The sequence below is a fragment of the Urocampus carinirostris genome, chromosome 11 (assembly GCF_059441175.1).
Source record: "Urocampus carinirostris isolate Australia breed hairy pipefish chromosome 11, RoL_Ucar_1.0, whole genome shotgun sequence".
Lineage (NCBI taxonomy): Eukaryota > Metazoa > Chordata > Actinopteri > Syngnathiformes > Syngnathidae > Urocampus > Urocampus carinirostris.
Window position 1 is genome coordinate 33,831,503 of NC_142359.1, and position 21,954 is coordinate 33,853,456.

Below are 21,954 nucleotides of genomic sequence, written 5' to 3' on the forward strand. Positions count from 1 at the left end.
TAACATTGGATGCAACGAGATTAGACAAGCCACTTCAGGGTAGACATATAAAACAGACTTTAAGTATATATATATATATATATATATATATATATATATATATATATATATATATATATATATATATATATATATATATATATATATATATATATATATATATATATATATATATATAGGCAAAAAAATATTGGGGGGCGGCAGTAGCTCAGGAGGTAGAATGCTCGTCTTGGGATCAAGGGCTCGTCCGTGTTACAAGTGTCCTTGGGTAACACACTGAACCCCTAATACCCCCAATAAGCAGCCTTTGCAAACTGGATGAGGTGATTTGATAAGCAGGTTAGCGCCTTACATGGCTGCAAGGCTGCTATTGGGAAATGTGGAGCACATTGTAAAGCGCTTTGGGAAGTCATTGACTTGAAAAGCGCTATATAAATGCAGATAATTTAACAACATAGTCCAATGTCCGGCCTAGGGGCAAGTTATGGCCAAAGATCACATTTTTACTGCCTGCGGCCTCTGTCATAAAATTAATAATACGTGGCCAGTAGTGTTGACTGCAGTATAAAATGAATTTGCCCCCCCCCCAAAAAAAATCACAATTTCACTTTGCCCTTGTCTTCCTTTAAGAATCCAAGCCCACCCCACATCTGACATGGCGATTCAGAACAAAAAAAGGAAAGTTAACTGAGGGCTACCCCTTGCAGGACAAGTGGGAATTGAAGTATTTTTTGCTTAATTTGCCAAAAGACTATGGCTGTTTTTAAATAATATAATATCAGGAGGCACTGCCAGACGAAACATGCTGATTACAAAAAGCTAACCGGAAACGAACACGGTGAAAAGGTGAAGCAACTGGAAGCTCTTTTAGTAGCACAACAGGGCTTCTTCACGAGACCCTGTGAGTCAAATGAAAGTGCTACAAACGCGGGCTACGAGGTTGCAAACATTGGCTCAGGAGGTAAAGCACTCGTCTTGGGATCAAGAGGTCGCAGGTTTGATTCCCGACCTCTCCGAGTTATATGCCGAAGTGTCCTTGGGCAAGACACTGAATCCCTACTGCCCCCCATAGAAGGTAGTTACGTTGTATGGCTGACACTCCTATCGGTTAGTTAGTGTGTAAAAGGGATAAGTGTGAAGCACATTGTTAAGCGCTTTGGGAGGTCTTCATTAACTTGAAAATCCCTATATAAATGCAGACCATTTACATTTACATTAAAGACTGTTCAAAGAAAGCCAGGCTGAAGAGTCAGCCCTCACACATTTTTGGCTTACCAAATCTGGCCTGCTTTCTGAAAGGTTTGGATACCAGGGGAGTCTTCTCTTTGCAGCCAAGAGAGCAACCATGCGCAGCTGAGGTACTTTTTCTCACCACCGATACAGGAACCCGGCGCAGCCGAGGGGCCTTGTCCTCTGAACGTAAACCGAGCACATTTTGTAGATTAATTTTAAGAAATGTTCTCTACCAAGTTTACAAAAAATGCTTCTAATTAGCAAAATTATCCATCATGTGCTAGATAACATTTTTATTTTGTATTCTTTAAGCAGGCTCTCACTGCCCACCAATGCTAGAAGTAAAAGAAGCATGCACATCTTCATTTGTGTGCAAGAGCTTCCTGGCTAAATTAAGATTGACGTTCCCTAAATGGCCTACAACGCGAAAAAATAGATAATCAAAAATCCAGTTCTGACCCACGCGGCAAATCCCTTCACCTTAGCCACCACTCGAGCCGTTGTGTTTTAGGCGACCTTCTGAGCAGTCCGATGTCGCAGGCGGAGATTGATTTTGTGAGTGTTTGTGAGGGGGTTGAGAGAAAGATGAATTTATTCTGAGGCTGTCACAGTATCTGCCAAACTGTTCAAATATTCATTCCGCGTGATATAATGCAGCAGCTCCGATATTATTCTGACACTTGCTTCCTCTCACAAATCCTACTTTGCATATCTGGGCTTCTCTTGACTTGTCATGCGTGTGTCGCAATCCTTCGCATATTGCTCCTTCATCATGTTTAAATGGTATGGGTAACTTATATGCATTTCTACAGCGCTTTAACCAGTCACAGATGACCTCCCAAATTGCTCTAAAATATATATATATATATATATATTCACACTTACTTGTCCACACACACACTCACACACCAATAGCGGAGTCAGCCATGCAAGGTGCCTGCTTATCGGGGGCATCTTGCGACCTCTTGGTCCCAAGATGAGCACTAGTTTAAGTTGATATCATCACAAAAAGATTGAAGCCGATAGATAGAAGTGGTATTTTTTCTAAAAGCGTGTCACATACCGTCTGTAGCATCTTTGCTGTTAGGAAGAGAGAAGACAGGCTACTGGACTAGTTCTATGTTTGATGGGTGGTAAAATTAATAATCAGGTCAAGTAAAGTCGCAGAAGAGGACACCTGAAGTCATACGCAATGCGTCTATTGTTTGCAGAAGTACTCATGGATGCTAACGCCGCAGCGAAGGGGTCAGGAATCTATGGCTCGCGAGCCGTATATGGCTCTTCTCATGTGTACAAATTGCTCAGAGACAAGAATAGATCTTGTGTATTTTTGGATGTGTTGCCTAATGCAGAGCCGTTTTGACGCACAAGCAAATCCGTCACATTACTTCAGTCCAGTATATAATGGACACAATATTAACTACAGTGTAGAATCAAGGTGTCACACCGACAGACCCTCTTGTAGCTGTAAATTGCTTGAAAATCCATTATATAGAAGCTCATTAAACAATCATTGTTGAGACAATTTATGATGAAAAGCCACAGAACATGCTTTAACACAAAACAAATGTTTTAACCAGAAACCCTAGCAAAGATTTAGAGCAATTTGATTGGGTGAGTGCACTTACTCCATTGCCCAGCGCTATCTGCACTGAAGGTAAATATGTTAGTGGCTTCGTATGCAGTATTTTGTGACATTTTACAAAGAACTTTGCTTGCACCTTATTTTTTTCCTTTGCTTTTATGGCTCTTTGGGTCAAAAAGGCTTCCGACCCCTGCGGTAGCATATCTAGCAATTTAATGCAAATTTATTGTGCTGCCGGAGACTCAACAGAGTTAACCCCCTCACACCCCAAATAATAATTAAATTTAAAACTTCACTTACCTAATTAGAAGGCTTTCTGCTTTATCGTCCACCATGGTTGTTGAGTACCACGCTTCTTCCCGCCTCTAGATGACGTACAGGTCGAATGAATGCGCTATAACCATTCACAAAAGTTGCATTCCAGGAGCCAAATATGTATCAGATTTCGGACCATATTCAAATGTGGCCTTGGTCTGGTGGGAAAAAATGGATTTGTGCCATTCAGACAGACTTAAACAGATCAGATACAGGTTGTATCAATGTAAAAAAAAAAATCACGATTTCCCTGCTGTGTGAACCTAGCCTATGATGTCTTTTCTTTATTATCGCTTTTTAGAGGGGGTACACATCTCCTAGATAAGACAGATGAAAAGGTGTAATGAAATTAAAGCCGGGCGAGTGGATGGACTATTGGGCAAGTCACCTCTGTTTGTGATGCACTTGTCAGGAGGGGATTTTCTGGAAGTGTCATTCGCTGTAGGAAGCCTTCGTCCCTTGGGGAAAAGGGGCGCTGGGCTGGTGACAGGGCTATCTGCTTCTGACAGCCCAAAGGCCTAAAGCCGGATGGCTGGGACAGATAAGGCAGCGGCCACGTCGGACACACAAACACACCGGACGCAGAAAACGACACACTTGCACTGGCTGAGGCGTCCAAATGCGCACACACCAACAAACCAGCACTCACTTTGCATTAACAAATTACCTTCTGCCTCACCGAGCATCACTTGCTTGGCTGGGGCGTACACATCTGCACATGTGTAAACGCACACACACAATCACAGGCATTGACACTGGTCGGGTCCCTGTCTGGCAGCCGGTGAGGCTTCCCATTAGTTGTGGTGCAGTGTGCAAAGTAAGGAGCGCTGGGGCGAGAGACATCAATTTGCTTCCTCTAATGCGCTCGCTGCCCCCACAAGACATATTGATTATTTCTTCCCCACAAAGCGACAAATAGCAATTTCGGGGGCATAATGGAGATAGATGGTTGGTTTATTAGAAGCGCCGAAAGAAAAGTTGTAAGGGGATCTGAGCTGCTATTCCATCAGCTCCATTTGTTGTTTTTTGGTGTTTCTTCCAGGGGTACACAAATGTTGAGGCAGTCCAGCAATGCAATGTATGATGCGAGGCCCCTCTGATGAATGGTTCCTCCCTCCAGGCTTAATGGTGGCGCCGCAGAGAACAGCTGGTGCCTCAGTGTTTGGTGTGCTTCACCTGCTGTTTGATGCATAATAGCCTATAGTACAGGGGCCAGGAGCCTATGGCTCAAGAGCTATATGTGGCTCTTTTCATAAGTACATCTAGCTCTGCGATAAAATAGAACTCATGTTGGTTTAAGATCAGGCGATGGTGTAATTGTAATCCTGTGCAGTCCTTTGAGACATTTTTGTGATTAAGGGCTATACAAATAAATGTGACTTGACTTGACTTGACTAGCGCAAATATTTGCAGTATTGTTACATGCGCGAGTGAGAAGCTGGGACACAATATGCATTGGGTTCGAACCAACATATATGGGGCACGGTCTCAAATACAGTTTACTAGTTGCTTATTGGCTCCTTGCCACCTTTGAAACCCCCCGACTCCCTGTTACCGGCGTCCGATTGTTGCGAACCTTCAGCTCCCGCTAAGGCAAGCCTTCCGAACGTGACTCCCTGTTTTTTGACTCCCGTACGTTTCCCGGCTTCGACCTGTTTCCGTTTGATCACGTCTCTGCTCCTGCGCCCCGGTAACCCGACCTGCTTTTCCCTGTTCGACACCGCTATCGCTCGCCAGAGAAGTGCCACTTCTGCGTCCCAAGCGACCTGCTCCCCACAGTCAACGATCACTGGATCGTGGGTGCCAGCTTACGTCTCTTTTCAAATAAAACTAAGAAACTAACGCAATTGGGTTCCCGTCTCCGTTCCTGGTTCCTGACATATTGTTTTAGTTTGCCCTGTGATTGGCTGGCAATCAGTGCAGGGTGCCCTGTCCACTGCCCGATTTCAGCTGGGATGGGCTCCAGAAGAATAAATGAATACATTATTTAAATGGTAGTTCTCGCGCAAGTTGGAAAAAATGCAATTTTCCACATGCCGTTTGGTGCTGCACTTACAACATTCATTCAGTGACATTGCACAGAGTCAGCCATCATAATCCCCATCCACAGCAATTTAAGTGTCCAGCGTCGGGGATCAAACAAGCAATCTTCCAATAACAAGATGGCCACAGTGCCACCTGGGACATTGAGTCAAGTCATTTTACGTGTCAATTTATGATCCAACTCACTATCACCTCCTATAGTGTGAAGTTAGGAAGAGATGGCCAGCGTGTCACTTTTTACCCCAGAGGCTCATAAGGAAAAAAGATAAACCAGGCTAATCCATTTCTAATCGTTTGGATTTATCTGCACAAGTTGTTGTCATTGTTTCATTGTTTATCTAATATGTTTTGAAAAACTCAAAATATACAAATACATATATCTATTTATAGATAATACTTTAAAAGTAAAAGCAATGTAATTATTCTCATTTTAAGGACTAAATTTGATCATTTGTATTAAAAAAGTCAATACAAAAGAGCTAATATTTAATACTATTTGATATATTGATAAAGAAAATTGATTTTAAAAGCAAGTACTGAAAAATGTAGCCAGCTGTTTAAATGTTGGCCATGAGTGCAATGAAAAATATAGCATTTATGAGGGCACACGAAGGGACACATGATAAAAAAAGTTAAAAAAAAAAAAAAAACACGCTCAGATAGCCGGGACACGAGAGCAAAACGTGGTCAGGATAAAAAAACATATATTTACCATTTTCCCGCAGGCCATAGTTTGCCCACCTCCGAGTTATAATAATTGATTAAATGAAAATGAAAATGATTTATTTTTGGTGAAAATGTAACCCTGAAAATGGGAACTTTTGATTTCACATTCATCATTGTAAGAAGCCAAAGCTTCTCTAACATCCCCAAAGACACCAGGGTGCTACATTTAAATAGTGTATTTTTTACTTCTAGTCAGGTCAATCTTCTTGCCTAGAACAGCACAACCATAACTTCAATTTTTGGTCGAATACCATTGGGATGATTTGTTTTCTCAAATATTGTAAGGTTAATAACTGCCAGTCAAACACAGCTTTGAGAGCAGCAAATAGCTTTGGCTACATACCGTGGACATATTTAACAGTGTAGTTCACTTTTGGATGTGATTTTTCTCTTGTGTTTCTCACAGCTTTGTTTGGAGGGCTTGAATAAATCTATTGCCTGTACCTGTTGTAGTTTTTTTCATCATTGGCAAAGAGTAAAGTTTCATAACCTTTGAGTGAGATTCTCATTTACAATCCAAAATGTTCGTTGACTTTATGAAATGTCCTCGATTTTTACCCCTCTCGTTGCAGACGGCTCATGCAGCGACAGCTTGGAGGCTGATTTGCCATCGCCGCTGGATAGAAGAGCTCTGCATGGCCTCAACCTCGATGAGGTAAATGCGCTAATGCAATGCTCATTACGCTGATGGCCAATGTGGGATACACAACATTTTTCTACACACACAAAAACGTCCAAAACACGCACAAAAACATCGCTATACACAAACACACAAAAACTTTGTAATAACACACGAAAACATACATAACGACATGCACGGAAATATACATAAACCGCTCAAAACGTACGTAAACACACACAAAAAAAAGTCCACAAAGATGGACAAAGACGTAGGTAAACACATAAAGCGTACAAAAACACACAAAATGTTCGTAAATACATACAAAAACATACTTAAATGCACGCACGAAAACATACATAAAAACATACAAAAACGCACAAAACGAATGTAAACACACCCTAAAAACGTCCGCAAAGATGGACAAAAATGTAGGTAAACACACAAAACTGTCACGACCAAATGCGTAGCTTTAACCACAAGTTTATTGATATAAAGAGGAAGGGCAGCACCCGCGATCCAGTGCTCGCTGGATGCGGGTAGCAAGCCGCTCATACAATCGGATCGTGATCCGAATACAGAATTGGGTCTTCTGTAGCGGGAGACGGCGGTGTCAAGGACGGAAAAAACAGATCGATAGCCGGGACACAAGAGCAAAACGTGGTCGGGATCAAAAAACAAGCCGTGAGCTGGAGACAAACGGGGAGATCAGGAATGAACAGGTGGAAAAACGGGTGCAAAAACAGGACAGGCAGGAGTCAGGGCCAAAATGCTTGCCTTGTGACAACAGAGGTTCGCTGACAGACTGACAACCGGAGAGTGTCAGGACGGGGCTTAAAAAAGGGCAGGGAATTAATCACATGGCACGCAGCGGCTGGCGACAAATGAGCGGGCACAGGTGATCCAGATTAATAATCATAACAAAAATGTTTGTAAATACATACAAAAATAAAAATAAACGCATGCAGGAAAACATATACACGTCAGAAAAAATACTTCGATGGATTACCCCGTTACTGGGTAGCACGGCGGCTGAGTGTTTAGCGCGTCCGCGGCACAGTTCTGAGGTCATGAGTTTTAACCTTCCTGTGTGGAGTTTGCATGTTCTCCCCGTGCTTGCGTGGGTATCCTCCGGGAACTCCGGTTTCCTCCCACATTCCAAAAACATGCATGTCAAGTTAATTGGCCGGTCCAAATTGTCGCTAGGTGTGAATGAGCGAGTGAATTGTCTGTCTCTGTGTGCCCTGCGACTGGCTGGCAACCGGTTCAGGGTGTTTCCTGCCCACTGGCGGAGGATGGCTGGGATGGGTTCCAGCACCCCCGCGACCCTACTGAGGATAAGCGGTGCAGATAATGGATGGATGGATACTCCGTTGCTGAAGAAATAGCGCTGTTACGTAACAGCGTTATTTATCACAGCGTTATTCCCAGCACTGCACAGGTATAAGTGACTAAAGGATGTATGACTGGCCTATTTGGATTTTTCTTTTTAAATTTGCAATGGATTGCATCTTTAATTTCATGCAACAAGCCTGCTGCGCGTCATTACACATTGTAAATTATTTTTCCGAGGCTATTTTGAAGAATCGCAAAAACTTCTCAGTGACTTAAATACTCCGCCTCCTCCAAATGCCGTCACAGTTAGTCGAATTAGCGCATACTCGCCATTACAGCGGGACAGCGGCGGCAACTTGTTGTAGCGTTAAGTGTAAAGCGACACGCTTAATGAAATGGAATCCTTAAGCACCCAGGCCAATCCCCAGCAGAGTAATAAAGCAATTCTCCTCAGAGATGGAACAAGCCTAAGCAGCTACGACAGAGAAAAGTGACACAGAACAGCAAGGAAAATGAGCTTATTAGCTGTGTTACTGTCAATGCAGGACGGCCCGGCTGTCAGTGTTCAGAACAGATGTGTTATATATCACCACGGCGTTGCAGTCACGGCAGCCTGATAAAAGGAATGATCCGAACTGTTGATGAAATCAGACAAGTGAGATGGAGAGGAAAGGGAGAGGGGGGCGGGGAGGCTGTCAGTCCGAGAATGCAGACGAATGGCTGGATGCTGGGGTGATGCAAGAGCGTCAGAGTATCTGTAAACAAAAGGAGAAGGGGGATGATATTGAGTGGATGCAGAAGTACCGTATATTCCGGACTATAAGTCTCAGTGTTTTTTCAGTTTGGTGCGACTTATACTTCCGTGCAATTTATAAATGTTTTTCCCTTTTAATTAAGTATTGCTGAGTAATCCAGAGTGAATTATAGTCCAGAAAATACCGTACCTTGTGACATATTTTCGTTGAGACAAATGTTATTCCACTTCTTGTCAATGCACTATTGTTACGATCCACTATTCATTTTCATTGCAATGTATTTAAACTTTTCCAAGTACTGTCAGGTTGAAAACGATGTCCGAATAATTTAATACACTTTTAAGTTACAATTGAACTCGTTTATTAAAGGAAAGCAAGCACATAGAAACAAGGCAAAGTTGCGTTCTTGAATTGAAATGAAATACTTCCGCAAACTGAAGTGTGCGCCTTTATTTATAAGGTCTTGTGGATTCTGATTGGAGGACACAATAAGGTTTCTGATTGGTTCAGACAGGAAATGCAGTCTATGATGTTGGTCGTTTGATAGCGTGCGAGTAAAATAAATGAAGCAAGCTCAGCTTGGAATTTGGAAATCAAACTCTTCCAGTACAGAACGTACCGAGTGGCCTTCAAGTTGTAGATGGTTAGCAACTGAGTTCCGTGCACCTGTTTGATAACAGATAGGAGTCTCAGAGTGAGCGTCTGAATCATAGCTTTTAATTAGAGACACATTCTTTTGGCTTGGGAACCTTATTGTCCTGACGTTGAAGTTGCTCGCTGAAAACTTAACTGGTTTTGAGTAAAATACAGAAATATATAAACATATATAAACGTATAAAGGTATATTTTGGGTGTAAAATATAGAATATAGTATAAAAGGCACACTTAGACCATAATTTCCCTTACATACTACTTTATAATTATTTTTGCCTATTTATCCTAATAGCTTTTTATCGTTTCTCTCTTCAACCTCTTTATTACCGTATTTTCCGGACTATAAGTCTTTTTTTTTCATCGTTTGGACAGGGGTGAGACTTATACTCCAATGGAACTAATATGTTTTTTTTCCTTTTTAATTATGCATTGCTGGTGAGACTTGTAATCCAGAGTGATTTATAGTCCTGAAAATACTTTACTTATTGCCTCTTTTATTTTATTTTTTGTTTTACTTCTTGCGGCTACATTTTATTGCACTTCTTTTCATTTTGCTATTGTTACGATACACTATTTGTTTTAGTTGCATTATATTATAACTTGGGCCATTTTTTTAGATAGATAGATAGATAGATAGATAGATAGATAGATAGATAGATAGATAGATAGATAGATAGATAGATAGATAGATAGATAGATAGATAGATAGATAGATAGATAGATAGATAGATAGATAGATAGATAGATAGATAGATAGATAGATAGATAGATAGATAGATAGATAGATAGATAGATAGATAGATAGATAGATAGATAGATAGATAGATAGATAGATAGATAGATAGATAGATAGATAGATAGATAGATAGATAGATAGATAGATAGATAGATAGATAGATAGATAGATAGATAGATAGATAGATAGATAGATAGAGAGAGAGATAGAGAGATAGATAGATAGAGAGATGGAGAGATAGAGAGATAGATAGATAGATACTTTATTCATTCCCGCAGGGAAATTCACACTTCCAGCATCCCTGCGCTGGAGAACAAAACAATAATATAGCAAAAAGAATACAATACACAAATACCCAATGTGGCGTGTTAATATGTTGTCATTATATTTTGCCTATTTATCCTGACAGTCTTTTATCTTTTTACTCTTCAAAGTCTTTATTCCTGTATTTTCCAGACTATAAATCACTTGTTAATTACCATATTTTCGCCGGGAGTGCTATTTATACTCCATTGCAACTTATATATGTTTTTTCTTTCTTAATTATGCATTTTTGGGCTGGTGCGACATATAGTCTGGAAAATCTGGGAAGCAAGAATGATGCTGTGATGGTTTGGATGGAGATATGAGTGTTGATGGTAGGCTGGAATGGAGGACAATTCCCCCCTATTTGTCCTCCAATCCAGCCAGTGAAATGGTTTGGATGAGGAGGCGCCGGGTATCATCCCACATCCATTTACTCTAGTCAGGCTTGACTGGACGTCTAATGAAGTGTGGTATTTCATAGTTACCATGCTCCCTTGTTTGTGCCTTATAGCTTTTGGGAACCACAGCGACATGATATTATTACATTGTGTTATAAAATGGGGATGTAAAAATAGCATATTAATTGGTTGCAGGCATGTGTTTTTAAAAATGTTAAACACATTCATCATCTTTACATTGACTTCAATGCTTGTAGATGATTATTGGAGCCTTTTTGAGGCTTGCGTTTTTCAGGGGCAAGGCGAAAATTAATGGTCAATCAGACCCTAAAGTGGACAATTGTGTAGGGTCTTATTTTACCTGGGAGGGCCAATTTTTGGTGCTGTAACCCGAGTTAAAATAGATAATTACCTTACAATTAATTTAAATTCAAATAAAAATACTTTTGGATAGAGAGTTTTCAGACTCCACTGGATTTGTTCATCAATCAAATCATGAATAATCTATGTTGTTATTACTTTTTGTCTGTTTATCTTAATAGTTTCATTTATTTATTTTCTCTTCAAAGTCTTTATTACCATATTTTTGGAGCTATAAGTCACATTTTTTGCCAGAGGTGAGATTTATACTCCGGTGATATTCATATGTTATTATTCTTTTTAAATATGCATTTTTGGATGGTGCAATTTATAATCCAGAGTGATTCGTTTTAGCATTGATCTGCAAATTAGGAAAACTCTGGTGTGAACAACACAACTCAGTAATTTTCCCTTGCATGCTAAATGATAAAGAAAATAATGTTTGGTGGGGGCGGAACGAGTCTATATCGTTGTATTATTACTCTAGTTGTATTATCGTGGTATTTTTTAATTGTGATGCTCTGTCTGAACTGCACGTGATTGTCTTGACCATGTCTACATGCCTAAATGCACTGAGTTGGCGCCATGTGATTTGGTGTTTAGAAAGTAAGCGTTAAGAAGTAGTTGGACAGGTGGACCTAAAAAAAAGTGGACGTTGAGTGTATGTTCATCTACATTTTTTAATCTCTCCATAATACTATTTTCATTTCTTTTTGTTTTATGTTTTGTTTGAGAATAAACTTCCAATTGATAATAACACACTAAACAAGGACTCATTAAAACCAAAATGTAAAATACCACCTACACACAATGAAGATTAAATGCAGTTTATGTTTGGTTTCTGATCAAATTTCTGATTTCTGCATCAATCATGATAAATTGTTGATATGAAAATAGACAAGAAAGTTAGCCCCGCTTAGATGGTGTATGAGAATAACCCGATTGGAAAGGGCAAAGCACCGACCATGTCGTTAGCATGTATAAGCCCTTTTTGTACTATAATACTAATATTTAATAGTCCATAAGAAGGCATTATTAACTTAATCTTCCTCTTAATTAGGAAACATCACTTTTATCAGCCTCAACTCCCAACAAGCTCAACTACCAGATAGCAAAATCTCCAAAAAGAACCGAAGGATGGTATAAAGAAGTACCCCAACATCTTCCTTCTATCTCAATGCAGCCTCTCCATCCCTCATGTTGCCTCTCATCTGGCATCGACTTTTCCCTCGCCTCCCCCACATCCCTCCACCGCTCTAATCCTCTGCTCGACATGCTCCCTCTTTGTTCCACGACCCTGACAAGCCATCTCATTCCCCTGCTCCGAGGAAAGTCCTGGTGTGCTCGGGATAATGGAATGAAACGCTGGTGTGATAAAGCCCCAAGGCTCCGACGAGAAAATAGAGAATTGTGTCAAGCCGGGGGATAACACTGTATTTTCTTTTTTTCCTTGCGTCTATCCGGTGAGCAATTGTTACAAGCAGGCCTGTGCTTATTTGCTGCCGCCTGGATGAAGTTTACACAGGGAGGTGTCCCAGTTATGTGCCAGCATGAAGGTCTGTATTAATGTTGAAGTGTGACGCCTTATGTTGCTGGACAGACAATTTAACACTAGAAGTACACTAACCAAGCCATTTGGCTCTCCTATATAGAATGCCCAAAGGGCAGCCAACTGATGGATTAGATTTAACATTGATCTAAGATCTAGACAAACTTCGTATGCTTATGTGAAGAAAAGAATGTTTGGTGGGGGCGTAACCAGTCCGTATTTTTGTAGTATTACTCTAGATGTATTTTTGTGGTATTTTTCAGCAGTATTCTGCAGTCTGATTTTTGTAGTATTTTTGTAGTATTCTTTATAGTTGTATGTACTTTTATTTTGTAGTATTTTCTAGTATTTCTACAGTGTACTATATCTGTAGTATTTTTGTAGTACTACTGTCGTAATACTTCTGTAGCTATAGTTTTGTAGTATTTCTGTCGTAATATTTATGTAGCAGTATTTTTATTAGAGTATTGCTGTAGTGGCATTTTGTAGTATTGTTGCAGAGGTATTTTAAAATATTTCTATACTTGTATATTTGTAGTATTTCTTTAATATTTTTTACTATTACTGAAGTTGATTTTTGTGTAGTATTTCTGCTGTAATATTTCTGGGATTATTTTTGTATCATAGTATTACTTCAGCAGTTTTTTTGTAGTATCTTTATAGTGTTTTTTATGAGAATGTAGACAAAATAATATATTAGTTCCCTGTTTTAAAGCAATAAATTTGATATATTCCCCTCTTAGTTGAGTATTAAACAAGGGTCCTGTGCACAAGCTCTTTTATATCCACCACATTCCATTTCAACAACCCCACCATTCCGCGTTTACAAAATAATGGTGAAAAGATGGGTTGTTAATTTTAAATAACACAGCATTTTGGCTGCCCGCTGGTCATTCTGCTTGATTGTATAAGTCTCCATAGCGAAGACATAACTGCACCCAATGAAGACATGTACTGTGGTGGCGGTGCCACCATAAGAACCATAGCCTATGTTCTGTCTTCTAGCCACTCAATGTAGTAGATATATCAAAATCAGTTGCTCTGGAAGCTTGCACTGACACACTAGTGAGGTTTCATTCACATTCTCTGCATATTTCTGGCACCTATGGGACCAATTACAGCTTCCTTTTGTGCTACGAGCACAGGGCACAAACACACGATAGGACAGGGAGCGGGAACCTATGACTCGTGAGCCGTACATGGCTGTTTTCATGAGTACACATGGCTCGGAGATAGAATAGCTCTTGCACAATTACTTAATATATTGTCATATCGTTGCACGTGAAAGCCAACAATACTGAGTGCCTAATGGTTCAGTCCAATAGATATATGGACACAATTTTAACTACAGTGTTGTATCCAGTTTTCTGTACATATCTGTGCTTTTCCCATTCACTGAACCCACAGTTGCCTTTAAATGAACAGTGTGAAATGTTTAGTGCCTCCAAGTGGCACACAAAAGCATTTTGTAAAAACAAACAAACCTTGATTTGAATAATAGGCAAAAATACATGAACTAACATACCAATTATACCTATTTTAGAAATCAGCCCGGTGGCCTTGGGGGTAGGGCGCCCGCTCCGAGACTGGGAGGTGCTGGTTCAAGTCTCGGCCGAGTCATACCTAAGACTTATAACATTGGTACTCATTGCCTCCCTGCTTGGCGCTCGGCATTAGGGGTGGGAATTGGGGGGTGTGGTCACCTAATGACTCCCAACACATCAGTTGGGTTGAGCGAGAGGGCTGGGAATCCCCTCCTCTGTATCAATCTCCCAGAAAGAGTCAGGAATGTGTTCTTGACTCTAGCCACCTCCCACTAGGGGGATATGGCTCCGGTATATATATATATATATATAAAATCTATAGTTCAAGATATTTGTATTTATTTTACAAAGTGGAATCCCTAACGTAAAACTGGATGACCTCCTGTGCCCCTTCAATATAAATACCTGGTAGCTAGGCTTTAATGCTAGGACCTTAGCTTGGCCTTTGAATAAGAGATGGAATAAGAGCTTACTCTGTCCACTCCACGCATCGGCCCGGTATTGCAGTACCTCCGGGAACGGTGCATTCGCAATGATCGCAGCAAGGCTTTAGGGCTAGGACCTTAGCTTGGCCTTTTGGCTGAGAGTAAGTGTACCGGCTCCTAGGCTTTGTAGCGTATTATGAACTGACCGATAACGGATAATGGATAATGAATAACGAAGATAGAACAATAACCCTTAAAAACCCCAAAAACCCCAACTAGAAGTCGCTGCCATGTTTGTTTGTGATTTTACTGCTAGACAGTGCTTTTAGCACTGGTTTTCCTTCACATTAGACAATACAGTGCGATCTAGAGCTCAAATATTACACAATGCACCTCTCTCTCAGTGGGACAATACAACAGAAACACATTGCACCCTGTGCAGGTCAAGAGATTGCCTTAGTTTTGAGTTATATTATAATACAAATCATTATTTGTGTCAGACATTATCTAGACCAGGGGTGGAGAACAAGTTTGACACAAAGAGCCGAAATTTTTAACTGTGGGAGTCAAAGAGCCACCCACGCACTGACCTGCCATGACAGACAAACACACACAAACACACACAATTAAAAACATATTATTTCCCATAACACACTCCTCTCCTTATAATAGAACAAGTATTGTTCTTGGGTTGATTTCAAGGAAAGTGTCCACCCTCAATGCACACAAAAAAACAAACATGAAACAAGGCAAAGAGCCACAGTATATAGAAAATATGTTGAGGCAAAGAGCCGGATTCTTATTGGCCAAGAGCCGCATGTTCGCCACCCTTGATCTAGACTTACTGTACTATAAAAACGAGAAAAGTCCATTTGAAGTAGGGGTGGATGATGGGTGACTGGAAATCTTGGTATCGATCCTTGGTATCAAGCAAATATACTTACTTATACTGTAAATCAATATCGTTGAATATTTTAATATGAGTCAGTTTCTAATTACGATAAACATAACATAAAGATCTTAGGCACCAAATTTGTTTCTGTTTTTTATTGAATAATAAAATCTAAAGTTAACAGTATAAAATATAGATACAAAACTTTCTATTACAACTGTTTCAAAACACACGCGACTGAACCACAAAAATCAGCAATGTAACAAAAATACGAATACCGTATAATAATGTCAACAAGACCACTAAAACACTTTCCAATGTGCAATATTTTGAAAATAAAGACAGAAAGTGCAAAAGTATAAACAACACAATGTGAACACTTTTAACAGAATAACAATTAAAATACTTCTACTACAACAACTGTTTCTGAACAAAAATCACAGAGTAAACCAAAAAAGAAGCGATGCAAGAAAAACACAAACACCGTATTAATGATGTCAACAAGACAACGAAAATACCTTCCATAAACTTGTGGAAATGAAGTGTAAACACTATTAGATATATAATCGCCAAATAAGTGTGATGATGAATGTAATTGGTGTAAATATATCATTAACAAATAAGTTAAAAACATTTTCTTAACATTTGTTATCCAATCCGTAATGAACCTCACTTGTGCCTAACTGTTCCAAGGACTTATGCCAGTTTTGTCTAACAAGATAGCTTCTCTATAAACATTAAAAAAGCTGGACAAAAGTATGTAAACAAAATTGAGAACTAGTGTGAAGGAGCTTTTTATTGTTGTTTAAAATTGGAATGTAATACAATTTGAAGGAGTGTGATGGGTCTCACAGGTCTCTGTGCTGAGCGCCGTTGAACTCGCCACCCAAAAAGACACAAGTACAGATGTCCAACTTGACATTGGCCAAAGCTGTGTATACAGTATGCTCATAGGAGCGATACTGATCGGCGTGAGCAATGGCAAGATGCCATCTTGGTCAGCAGTCTCACCGAAAAGTCGCCACTCGAGACCGCTTTAACAAGGCTGACGTTATTTGAGCTGCTGAAAAAGGGATGGTAGTGGGGGCTGGGCACAGGCTTTCACCTGGTCTTGTTGGGTTGTTGTAGCTTTGTCTTGGTGTACGTCCTATTAAAAATTATTATTAATGCCCATTTGTCTCATGTTCAACACATTATATTTGTCGAGAGAATAGTCTCAAAGTAGACTCTAATTCAGTGGTTACCGATTCGGCCAGCAGATAGTGCTCACAATTTACCATCAGAATTAATTCCCAAAATAGCCTTCTTGTCTTTAGTTTAAAGAAGGAAGCATTCTTCACAAAAGATTGAAAGTTAAGCTTTTAATTATCGATTTTGTAGTTCATTGATATGGATAATGATTGATCCGTCCGAAAGAAAAATAATATAAACACACAAATAAATAATGCAAACTTTTGATTCTAACAAACTATGGCAAGGAAAATTAAATCTGACAAATGAACAAAGAACATTGGGGACGAAAAAACTTGCAGTGTTGGAAAGTGGGAAAGAGTGGAGACATTCTGTTGCAGGAATGAAAGTACTGATCGATAAGCCCAGTTTTAAGGGACTAGACTCATTTAAATAATCGGGATTTTTTTTTTGGGGTGAGTCGGAATTATATATGTGTTCTCTTTTCTTGCATACCTTGGTCAGACAGAGCATCACATGGATGGAAAAAAGATGGAAGGGTTGGAGGGTGTATATATATTTCCTTTTTTTCACATTTTAAATTTGTACAGTTTTGACAGTAGATATTTTTATGGAGAGCAAAGTTGTTAGTGTTTACGTTTGTTTATTATGAAATAATATTCTTGTCTGTTTGAATTCATATTTATAATGAAAGTATGAATTTTTGGCAAAAAGCACAGATTTTATTTATATTTCACCACTTGTTGTTTTCCTGTCTTTGTTGAGCCCCATAGAGGAAAATGTACAGTATACCGTAGTTTGAGCCCCACCCTAAGCTTATCATCATATTCTCAAGTAACTCAACAAACAAGAAATGGTAAATATTGTTGTCACGTAGGTTTACCAAGGCTCACTTAAATGAAATTTGGGATTTTTGTCATGGAACACTAAGTTTTGCAGTAAAGGAAGCAATAAAACCTAGATTTTTAAAAATAGTAGCGTGTCGACCAATGTTCCCTCTAATTTTCCACGGGTCTGAGCGTTCACACAAAGTCGATGAGCAACGCTTGAAACAACAGTGAGCAAACATAATCCCAAGTGTGGCAAGATAATTAATTATCAAACATGTCCAAATCTTGACATCAAGTTACATTTTGCTGAGTTTCCGGCAATGCAAAATTATTTTTCTCTTTTGAATGAATTGACTCATGTACTATTCCAAAGGTTGTACGGCCTACAAACGTCATTTGTTCTTACAATTCTTTCACAAGATATCCATTTCTTTTTATTTCCTGATATATTTTGTCGCACAATATTAACATTTTTGGGGGCTTATTTAGTCGGTTATTAGATACAGGACTGTACTTAATCACATGTTTTAGTGGAAGTACAATGTTGGCAACAAGATTCACTTGATATAATTGGAAATTATTTGAATGCAACACAAACTTTTTCTTCCTTTTTTCCGTGTTTTTTTTCTACTTTTTAAAAAATTCCTTTTAAAAAATCTCATTGTGTTTATTTTTTTCGAGTTTTTACTTTTTTCTTTTTGTTCTCTATTTACTTTTTTCCTACATTTCTTTCTTTTCTTTTTTTCTGGCATTTTTCTAAATTTTTCCTTCTTTTTTCTCTTCCTTTTGTTTCTTTTTTTCTCAGCTTTTCACTACTTTTTCATTTTGGTATTTTTTTTCTTTTTTGTTCTATTCCCCCCTTCCTTTAAGACATTTTGTGCATAATTTTACATAATATTTGGTCATGTTGGGATTAAAGAAGCAAAAACAACCTGAAGAGCCGTTTAGGACCCGAAAGAGTCGGTTCCTTTTAGTGAGCCTAGCCGAAGAAGCCGGTGTTCGACAAACTCTACTAACTTTACTCAACTTTGTTCTACTTCGACTCGACTTCAAAATACAGCATTTAGAACACAACGTCAGGGGAACCTGTGTATTTTTACCTTCATGCCCTGTAACTTCGACTTAAGTCGCTTCTTAATTAGTAATTTTGAGTCCTCATTTTTGTGCGCTGGCTAGATTTTCTTGTGCGCTGAGAATGTACGAGCAGTGCGCAATTGCGCACGTGCGCAGCTTAGAGGGAACACTGGTGTCGACTGTCCGCAATGGAACCGGTCCTATCTTGAGGGGACAGTGATAAAATAAATAATCCCAATATTTTAAATTGGAAAAATATGACATTTGATGAGTTTTTCCAATTTGCTTAAATGTTAAAGATGCAGTGCTCACAAACAATGTCCTACTACTGGAACTAATGTTGAGGAATGAATCTGTTCCACATTATAGACACCTATTTCTTCTCTACTCATTGTCCATAATTAACCTTTTAGGTTGAGGTTGTAAAACTTTTAAATGGTTTGAGCTTTTCTTAACTTTGAGTCGTAATACATATTGTTATCAGTTTCGTATCTTGTTAAGAAATAAGAAGGGGAACATCCATTTGAAGGTCTCAAATGGGATTTGCGATCACAATAGATTTGTTTTGCATAAAACACCAGTGCAGGGCTGTCAGGGCCTGCAATGTGTTCTCTGCTGGCCTGAAACTATCGGAATCATGTTTTATTTTGTCCATGAATGCTTAATAGATCATTCTAATTTGTCTCTCAACTTCTTTTTATTATTTTTCCCCTGGTTGCACGGCATTTACCCAATCATATTTGAGCCATTACATGCTGCCATGGTCAGGAATCTACCCCTTTACATTCAAATCTGCAGGCCCTTTAGTATAAAATAACGCTATTGACCATTCAGATTTCAAGTAAGACCAAGGCCTTGAAGAGGACCAAAATAATGATTGGCTAGTTATAGATTGTTCTAGCCAGAGCTAGGAAAATGTATGTGTAGTAGAAGTAAGATCGGGCCTATCAAATCTGACCCGACCTGAGTCCGACAAATTAACTTGATTTGAGGGACTGAGGCAAAAAAAAACAAATTTGGGTATTGTATTTGTAAGGACGAGGGAGAGAACTGAGGAAGAAGAAAGTGTGGCCACTGAGTGCACGTGCCGCGCATACTAATGCACTGATTAGCATGTCGGCACAGTCGGTCGGAAAAAAAGAACCACATAACTGACGTAGCTGGCATTTAAACACAGCCACAGGGTAATGTTACGACCAATAAAATTTGATCACAAACTGAAAAACTTTGTATTTTACACATTTTTCTAAGGGTAGGTTTAAGCTCTTCCAAAAGTGGCCATTTGGAGATGACCACTTTACAACACTAAAAGCTTTGCAGATTTGTATTTTACTTTGACCAATTTTTTAGACATTGTGAAAGAATTTTAAATGTTTGACTTCTCTTTACAGAAGTCAAATCAATGATTGTGCACACTTGAGCGTAATAATGGTGCATAAAAATAAATCATAAATTGCCGTGCGCACGTTCAATTTCGGTTTGAATACACACCAAAAAATTGAATACATTTATGTTGGAAATTTTATTGGCTAACAAATGTGTCAATCATCATTCGAGTTGGTAGTTATTTGACCTATTAAAGGCAATATCCGTTTTATCAAACGGGCCCGTACAGGCAAATGCGGGCTGTGTAGCATTTTTAAAAAAGCCTGCTTTTGGCCGATAAATGTATCAATCGAAAGGGGAGAGGCCAACTCCCATATTGGGAATAATTTGAAGAGTCTGTTTATTTTTAAAGGGGAATTTTGGCACAAAACCAATTAATTTCAAAAGCAAAGCAGACACTCTTTTAGGCGGATCTATATTAATCTGTCGGCATTATCTTGTGTTTTGGAGTGAATATTTTACACTGTTTGATTCTATGGATTGTCCTTGATGTAAGGGAGCCATTTTTGCAGACAATCAAAGAATTTGATGAGTTACGCCGGCTTTATAGTTTCTTGTTTCAGACTGATCGTGATGTTTATGTGTTGAGTATATATATCGATACCCAGGAGTTTAAGCTTTCTAAAGACATGTGGCATAACGGGCCTCAGTCACTGAACGGACACGTCAGAACGTTATGTTCTGCATTATCTCAATTTTGTGCTTGAAGTCTGCAAAAAGGTAGTTCTGTTAGCTTGATGAATGACTCCTTCATGTTGTCACCATCTGGGTTTTCCTAGCTTTATTTTCTCTAGTGTTGCAACAAAACTTGTGGCAGTAGTGTAAGTTTGGAGATGCAATCCACTTCTTCAATCTATTTCTGTGGTAATTTAATTCTTCAGAAGTGATGCACACAGGCTATCTACCTACATTGTCAATGAATCCAAATATTTTGGTTCCAAGAAACATTAAATCCTCTGTTCTCCTCAGTTATAGTTTTGTCTTACTTCCAACTGGGTACTCTGTTCCCAATGTCACATGCAATGTAATTACTCTTTTGGTTATTTGATAACTTCTCTCTACAGAGGAAACATTCAGGATAGCCAAACGCATTGGCAATGAATGCAAATTGTTTGGTCCAAGAAACAGTAAATCCTCTGTTCTCCTCAATTACTTTTCTCCTTATACCTTTGAGGTCAGTGGCCGATTTGATGGAAACAACCGCCTTGCTGGTGATGCCTCGCCTTTAAAGGGGGCAGAGTTCGGTCCAAACAACTCGGGACAGCGTTGCACCGGAATTAAGCTAGCCCGTGAACTCCTAAGTGCTCCTCATTGAAATGTAATATATTTTTCACACTGGAAAACGTTAAAAGTATTTGTTTCACGTTTATCTTAGATAGATAGATAGATAGATAGATAGATACTTTATTCATCCCCAAAGGGAAATTCACTTTTCCAGCAGCATCCCTAAGCTGAGAACAATCGAAAATAACTGAGAACAATCGAAAATAACACGGGAGCTGCTGGAGTGGCTGCCATTCGTGACGGCGCCAGAGAAACGATTCAATTTGAATCATGTACAAACAAACAAACAATTGAATCATGTACAAGAAACGATTCAATCTGAATCATGTACAAACAAACAAACAATCTTACTACAGGAGCCATATTAAAATAAAATGATAATTTCCTCCACAATGGTTTTCAATGTGTAAAAAAAGCGCCAGGGAGCCGCTAGGCAGTGCGTAAGAGCCGGTGTAAGTGTAGGATTTGAGACTTTGAATCATCAGATAAAAAAAATCTAATCACTTGTTCAATTAATCAAACTTTTTTTTCTCCCTGACGCAGCCCCTCTGTCAAATATTTTGACCCAATGCGGCCCAAGACTCAGAAAGTTTACCCACCACTGTCTTAACCTTTATGGTCAGGTGTACCCATAAGAAAGGGTAGCAGGATTATCGCATTCTATGTTAGCTGTCACTTGGCCCAATGACTTAACCTCTGCCAATCTAACCAAAG

At 39.2% G+C, this 21,954-nt stretch overlaps 1 protein-coding gene across 1 annotated transcript in view; it reads left to right on the plus strand.

Annotated features, from left to right (window-relative positions):
• LOC148357138 (uncharacterized) overlaps positions 1 to 21,954 on the plus strand; it is an 88,008-nt gene that overhangs the window by 36,340 nt on the left and 29,714 nt on the right. Inside the window, exon 6 of the mRNA XM_088347745.1 lies at positions 6,475 to 6,557. Coding sequence (XP_088203871.1) covers positions 6,475 to 6,557 — 83 coding nt within the window. The remainder of the gene's footprint in view (positions 1 to 6,474; positions 6,558 to 21,954) is intronic.